The following is an 8,452-nucleotide window of genomic DNA, read 5'->3' as shown; positions in this document are numbered from 1 at the left end:
CAACATCGATATGGCATCACACAGATCAACAGCAGGCAGCACATTTCGTTCCATGTACCAACCTGGTGAGGAGGTATTGCGTCACTGAGTGATATATGGAATACAAGAGGTACAATAAATTTACCCGAACAACACTTAAACGTTTAACTCCGATCCACGAGCCACAGAGTACAAGATCAATTATCAACGACAGGCGTGCGTGGTCTTTGAAAGGAATATTTTTCTTAAATAATTGCAACCAACCCCTATATACATTAGATGCGTGATGGGCATTTGGAAGTTGAATGGTAACAATCAACAACCTGATGAAGGGCAAGAGGTATTCCAGAAACGTCGTGTCGTAAAAATCAGGAGTTGTAAATCCTTCTATACGTCGTTGTGTTCTATAAATATTACTACGTAGACCCAGAACGTGTCGCCAACCTCTTGCATATCACCACATGCCATACAGTTGTTGATCTTCTTGTTTGAACCATAGTAATCCATTGGAAGTAATGAAGTTGAAATTAAGAAACGACATTCCTGTGTTCATGCACTTCATTACTTGAATTGAAGGAGCAACAGCAGCTGTGCAAATATACCTGACACTTAGCCTGAATTGAACACTTGAAAACTGTTGCGAAAGAAGAATTCTTGAACAACTTACACGTGACACACCCGTGAATAGAGTGTATATATAACCATAGCCACATGGGTTTGTATTCAGACTGCAATCATGAAGCTAACGTTGTATGCTGCTGTCATCGTCTTGGCTGGGATGGTCAAAGGTATGTGTTCATGTGTTCGCGCTTAGACGATCGATTCTCTAGTTTTCCTTAAGACCAAGGCAATCTCATTCTCTTCCCACAGAGGCTACTTAAGTCATATCTTCCCACTTGAGTGTGACTTGAGTAACCCTCTGTGGGAAGAGGGCGAGTCAGTCTATGAAACAACAGGCCTTTGTCATTCGTCTAAACTTACATATCCTGCAGCCTCTTGAACAATTGAATCTGCGGGTATATCTATGACGTGCCCTGTTAAGATCTGAAGGAAGCCAATGTACAGGAAGGTGTAGCTGCAAGGGGTTGAACCTGTTGTGTACTTAAACATGTGGATGTGGACTTAAAACATGTTCCCATGATCTTGACATTGTTGTCATTGACTAACATGTGAACTAGGAATACACTATGACTATTAGGTACAATAAACAAGAATTGATATGAAGGAAATGTTGCTTGCGTTATGATGACATGACTCTGTGTATATTTGGTGGTAAGATACCATAACGCCTTACTGATCAGTGTGTCATATCCTTAACAATGCATTAATGATTGCCGGTGTAAAATAAATCCATGAAAACCAAAGTCGTAATATTTCACATTGTAAACAGAAAAATGGCACACCATAATGTCACTCTTGTAACCCTTCCATTAGGATGTCATATTATCATCTATCAGCTTTAAGGATTTCAATCACGGCATGCCAGTGCAGCTGGAGCGTGAAGTGACACAAATATAAACAATATTGAGACTTATCAAAACATATATCTTTCTGACATCAGCTGAATTGTTATTTTCATGCATACAGTGCCAACCAAAGGTATGTATGATCTCTCAAAATGATATAGCTGAATAATTATAAAACATATTTTTGGTAACATTATCTTAATTTGGTAAAGTTGCAAATAAGTTAAGACTAAATTGTTTCCGTGGACCTTCTTCAACTTCATAACTGTGCATGTAAAAGTCAATGCACAGGAATGTACAAAAGAGGTTGAACCTGTTGTGTACTTCAGCATGTGGATGTGGACTTGAAACATGTTCCCGTGATCTTGACATTGTTGTCATTGACTAACATGTCAACTAGGAATTCACTACACTATGACTATTAGGAACAATAAACACGAACTGATATGAAGGAAATGTTATGATGACATGACTGACTCATCATTCTTTAATGAGCAAAGAAAAAGACATCTGGAATAATAGAACTATACATTTAAGAGCTTTCTGTGATGTTGTGTGATTGTAATGCTAGTCCAACAGTATCTTCGACATATTTGGTATCGTTGACTATGTAAAGCAAGGAGCTGCTACTGTTGAACAGACATTATCTGTTTCCTTTGGCACAGCTGCCACCTTGAATCAGGACAATGCGGACTGCCCTGTGGACCGGAGATTCCTGATTGATCTGAAGTCACTGCTAAAGTTACACCTGGGAGAGAAGATTATACCAACTGACTCTCCACATTGGAACAGCTCCGGTAAAGGCTTAAGCTTTCAACAAATATACGGTTCAAACGGAACCAGCACTAGGTGTCATAATGCATTAATCCGTGAAGATCCGGGTCTTCAGTAACCCATGCTTGTTGTAAGGGGAGGTATTGAGACAGAAAGTCGGCCATTTTGTTTTATGACATCATCAACACCTGGGCCTAGATTTTCGAAGCTCTCTTAGCGCCAAGAAAGTCGTAAATTAATGTTATTGTATAGTACTTACGGCTATCTTAGTGCTAGGAGAGCTTCGAAAATCTAAGCCCTGGCCTATTGTTTGATTAACAATGAGTCTATTGTTTTAGCTTTACAATCTACTGTCAATTTTTAGATTCAGATAGGGATTGAAATGTTCCCAAACAGTGTTTTGAAATTCATTCTCATCTGAGTCTTTGAGGAGTCAACTTGGATATAACAGTATGCCATATCCTGATTTATAATTACCTTTGGATTATGCAGTGTGGTTCATTGGATTTATATTTGGATACCTACTTTCATTGGATAACACTATTGATATCTAGTGTACATAATATTAACATGAAGCTAAAAGTCAACTCAAAAGCAACTTACCTCCGTTGTAGATCAGCATGTATAATATCCATATGATTGTCCAATGAAACACACAATCACTTCATGTTAATACATCTCCATCCTAACACAATATTCATCCAGGGAGAAGTACAGTAAACAATCCATTATTTCCAGGGTGTTCATGATGTTTTCGGGATGGTACAAGTAACTCATTCATGTGAAAATACAGACTGATTATGACTTCACCCCACAATGAATATGGCATTTGACCTCTTATTTAAAAAATCATTAATACATTGACTTGTACAAAAGTTCATATAAATATACCATATCTACTAAATACACATAACAGCAATAAAAAATACATTGTTTGATGAACAATAAACCCCCTTCATGTTGGTGCTGTTCGACGACAGACCTGTTGGCATGAATGATAATCTCAAAATCTATTAAATCATTAAAGAATCCCACATCTCATCATGTCATCACTATACTTTCCTAATACATCATGATACAATATTTCAAATCAGTGGATAACCATATTGGGAGTGTCGGCGTCCCTTGCTGTTTTAACTAAATATAAATCTACTATTGAAATGTGACATTCAAATGTAATAATGCTATCCAAATTGTAGTACTTCCTACCTTGAGAGTCCATAAATATGAAAACCACAGTAAATTCCACACAAAAATCCGATACTTTAAGCTTATATTATAATCTCATGATTTTGTGATTAAATTAATTGATTAACCAGCAATTTAAGCATAAGATTAAATATAAGCATTTATGAAAGGTAACTCCAAAACATATTGTCCGACCCTCACACCAAGGCGCTTTGCTTCACAGCACTTGTTTCATAGCTACTCTCCCTGAGGTTCTGTACACAAAGCCCTTTTCACCACAGAAATTGGGTCACTGTGTTTCTAGCCGAGGGGTGAAAGGTTCTGTTTTGAATATGTAAAGTGAGCTTTATAACCACTAGAATGTGGTTATAAAGCTATGATGTTTGAGATTAAACTATCTCGTTTGTAAATGCGAGTGACAGACATGTTATATGTAACACATTGTTAACCTCGAGTGAGGGGAGATAGATAACTTAGTTTCGTGCACCACTGGTACGGTTCTCCTTTTTCATGTCATCTCTGATATCATAAAGATTCATCATTACCACGTCCCAGTCCACCAGCTGAGATGTTGTCTTCCTTTGAGTCCCACTTGGGGTATCCCAGGTGGTCCGACTGAGGATTCTTTGGCACACCAGTTTCTTCTGTGTTTTTTAAAATATGCATGTCTTGAAACATCACAAGATGGCATTGTTGGGAAGTTTTCTTCACACGGCTGCTCACTGCGAAAGTTTAACTTGGACTGAAATGAAGCTTGGATGTCTTCCATACACTGAATGTTTTGGGACAGATGGTGAGGTGTTTGTGGTTTTAGACCTACCAACAAGTATCCATAAGTCCTCTGGGTAGACCTGGGTAGCTCTTTGAAAATAGGTCCATGAAATATCTGTAATTTTCTGGATACATTTGCCTTGCCAAAAGTCATGATGGGATGTTTATAGATAGGGTTGTTGAACATAAGCAGATAATGACAGTTTCTTCTTTGAGTAGGGTCTTTGTTGTACCACAAATGCCGATTTGGTGGAGGGGAGGTGGAGGTGGAGGCGGCCATGAGAGGGGAGGAGAGGGTTGTAGATGTTTGTGTTTTCTATGTCTCAGCATGTTGTCTGTCCTGGAAAATGTCTGAAAGCACACAGGACACGTTGTTGACTGCATAGTGGTCCCAGTCTAAATGATGGCGAACCTGTCTACTAGCTGTATTGATCTAATTTGTCTTCCGTTTCTTCATGTGAGTCTTGTGAATCTAGGAGGAAGTGATTTATAAGTCTCTTTTTAGACTTCTGCATCTCAGTAGAGCTTGGTCCTGTTTGACCACTTGTTGAGTAAGTGTAACCAAATGTATCTTAAGCTGTTCTGAGGTATCTGGGTATTTTCTATTGTCTTTTTCTTCCACAATCGGTTATGCAATTCCAAAAAATCAATCAACAGATATCATGACAGATTTTTCTCCTCCACACATAATTGAATGATAAGGATCTCCTTTCCCTTCAGCCTGGAGCATGTAAGCAGCATTTATCAACATCGGGTACGAAGAGATTGTATCACAGATTCATGATGAAAACCAAAACGGAGCAGCTTGAGGTGAAATGTCACTGTCACTGGTCCACAGATAAATAAGGCTAGAATGGCCACACGATCCTTAATACATTGACTTGTACAAAAAACTTAATGGTTCAACATGTGCCTAGCCATTTGCAATAATTCTAAAAAAACAAGCTCCTACTCCTATCGTGATTGGGATCTTAAAACAATTAGCATTTGAGCAAACCTCTATTAATACATCGACGAAAGACAAACTCGAGACATAGGCAACAATTAATTCAAATATATTCTAATATTCATATATTACCAATAACAGATACAGTTTCGCAAATGAAATATACAGTATTTTACAATGAACATCGCTCTCTTAGTTACAAATGTAAATTCACATGAGTACCCCCAGCTGGTCACATCTTTCTGAGGTACTCCCACCAGGGTCAAATACGGACAGTCTGGAGACCATGTTTCCTTTTCTTGAGAACGAGAACACAGTGACAACACTTGCAAGCATCCCCTCTGATTAAGTACACAGTTCCTGCTTGGGCTAGCTCTCTGTTTCATATCCACTGGCCAAGACTGATAAGAATTCTAGCGTAGAGGTTTAATCAGGGGAGGGGCACTGTCCATACACGTCTTGGTGTCCGCATACATCACCTTCCAAGTCGCGCGTTCCGTCTTGCGACTGAAGCCTGAATGAATTTCAAAACACTGATGGATGACATTATATTGCCAACCTGAGTGTAAAGATAATTATTTGAGTCATAGTCTGGAAATAGGCTGTCTCTATGGGCAAAGTCTAAAAATAGAATGACTTAAACATCAAACATCATCGATGCTCATGCTGTTGACCACTAGATTGTCTGGTCCAGACACGATTATTTAAATACCACCGCCATACAACTGGAATATTGCTGAGTGAGGCATAAAACTAAACTCACTTATACTGCATTTTTCAACGTCTTTGAAATCGTTTGTATTGAGATCTGAAATGTTTCTTTGATTTTTGTTTGATTTTGAGCTGGAGGAACGACTTTCACGCGGTGGGGAAGGACAACATGCCCACAAGGAAATGATGTCGTGTACAAAGGTAAATACAACTGATGACATGCTCTTCATCTACATAATAAAATCTCGATTTTTGTAGAAACGTCGATTACACGATTCTAAAAATATGGTGAACATCTTTTAATGAATTACTGTCAAATAGTGACAAACAGGTCTCCACCAAGAGGGGTCACACCCTGTCCTACACGTGACACGTCTCACAAACACACTGATCTGTCAAACTTGGAAATGTCTCCTACGTGTCTGCAGTAAAACGCTTTAAAAACTTGTTTGTTTGTTTGTTTGTTTGAATATATTTTATTCAGTCTTGAAAGGAATTGGGCGCTAGTTATTCAAATTATTAAATCCCGCTCCTGACAATTACATCGAAACATTCATGTCATGGACAATGAACAGAGGCAAGACACATTACACATTAACTGAAATGCTTACTTACAAACGATGAATTCATGGACTTGACTAAAAATATTTTCATTTACCGGCCGGTATAGTTTGTGGCAGACTAAGCCTGCCGTACAGAATGGTGTTAATATTTAAGCTAACTTTTGGGATTTCAAAGCCTGGTCTCAAACCAGCAGCTGACATACTTTGGACATTTTAAAAAGAAACGATTGGCATCTTTCACCAGAGCACCCCAAAAGCAAGCTTTCCTTCTAGATAAATTGACACGGGAAACTTAGTGTGTAGAATATTGATCTTCCTTTTACCAAATAGGAAATATCTAGGATATTTTTTGATTTAAATGATAATAATGAATCGATACATTTTATTGTGGAGGAGAGATTATTCCATAAACAAGCACAATCACAGAAAAAAAGAACTTTGAAGAACTGTGGTTGGAAACTTTGGAATGGCAAAATTAGACTTGTTACGCAAATTGTATTGAGAAATAGTTTCAGTAGATGGTGGAAGTAAGTCTAAAAGATAATCAGGTTCTTGCATGTTGACAAATATATAAAATGTACAAAGTTTCTTATGTGTACGTCTAACCAGTTTCACTGAACAAACTAGCTCTTGGAGAGAATTTTGGCAGATCTGTTACAATATTTGCTGCTACAAGCTGAACCATTTCAGGTTTATCACATATATCTGCGGGACAATTACCCCAGATCTCAGGAGCATATTCTAAGATAGGTCTAGCATTCATTTCATACATGTTTGATGAAATATTTCCAGGTAGGACGTACTCTAACGCCGGTGCTGAGGAGACTATTTCAGAGGCCTTTTCTATTACAACAGTTGCATGATGAGACCATTTTGTATTGTCCAAAAAGACAACACCAAGCTGTTTATATTGAACTGAGACCTCGAATGTTGTAACATTGATCAAAGAACGTCTGAGCATGGACATTTGAATAACATGAAATATAAGTGTGAGTGTGAAAAATGCTGGTATGTTCCGGTGTTTGAATCGTTAGGTTGAATACCGGATAGGACATGTTTATCTTAGTCCGAGCACTCGTGTCATAGTTTTCAGTGACACAGTCCTATAACTATAACAAATTGGAACTTGGAAAAATACAGCATTACACATTCAGCTTTCTAGAATCGGAATAGTTCCTTTTTTTGAGAGGAGCATGTGCACTATCTGATATGAAAACAAGAGAACGTTGAATTGTTCATTGCCTTTCTGTTTTTAACCAAGGTCTGACTTACTGGGTATGGTTTTACGCCGCTTTTAGCAATATTCCAGCAATATCACAGCGGAGGACACCAGAAATGGGTTTCATAGAATATTGGGAATCGAACCCGGGCCTTCGGCGTGACGAGCGAACACCTCACCGCCCTTCTAACCAAGGATGTCAAATGGTTACATCATGTGTAGAAATACTATGGCAGTTCAGTTAGTATTCATCCTCATCCTCATCCTTATCATCGTCATCATCAATATTATTAATTACGGTCAGAATGGTACCCATATCTCATCAAGTATGGTTGGACTAATTTCAGGTTATGCCGGTGGAAGTCATTACCAGGCGAAAGGGGGTCCGGGAACAACGCTGTGCCTCCCCGAAGCACCCATCTACGAAAAGCACACTAGTGAAGAATCACAAAGCTATATCTTTGGCACTGAGTATCAAACAGAAGCAGCGAACGCTCCTCTACACCGGCTGTTGCAAGACGATGTCCCGTGTGTGGTGTGCCAGAGTCACAACAGAACAAGTGCCATTATGGTCCCTGCCAGGAACGAGTGTTTTCCTGGTTGGCATCTGGAATACAAGGGCTATCTGTTTGGCGGTAATACTCAACATACTGCTTCCAGCGATTATGTCTGTGTAGATGGCGAAGCAGAGGCTATCCCTGGGGGTAAAGCAAACACAAACGGCCATCTCTTGTACCTGATCGACGCCAAATGCGGTGCCCTGCCCTGCCCCCCTTATGTTGATGGCTGGGAGCTGACGTGTGCCCTTTGCACAAAATAAAAATATTGTCTATGA

General features: G+C 39.0%; 1 protein-coding gene across 1 annotated transcript; it reads left to right on the top strand.

Annotated features, from left to right (window-relative positions):
- The first annotated feature begins 715 nt into the window (after nt 1-715).
- Nucleotides 716-8,452, top strand: LOC124271958. Its single transcript, XM_046707129.1, has 5 exons — nt 716-767; nt 2,111-2,242; nt 4,398-4,483; nt 5,967-6,036; nt 7,965-8,452. The coding sequence occupies exons 1-5, from the start codon at nt 716-718 to the stop codon at nt 8,435-8,437; spliced, it is 813 nt and encodes a 270-aa protein (XP_046563085.1). The 3' UTR covers nt 8,438-8,452.

Source organism: Haliotis rubra, unplaced genomic scaffold (genome assembly GCF_003918875.1).
Source record: "Haliotis rubra isolate DU_JTF1 unplaced genomic scaffold, ASM391887v1 Scf1649, whole genome shotgun sequence".
NCBI lineage: Eukaryota > Metazoa > Mollusca > Gastropoda > Lepetellida > Haliotidae > Haliotis > Haliotis rubra.
Note: the sequence above shows the minus strand (reverse complement) of the source record. Positions and strands in the feature narration are given on the sequence as shown.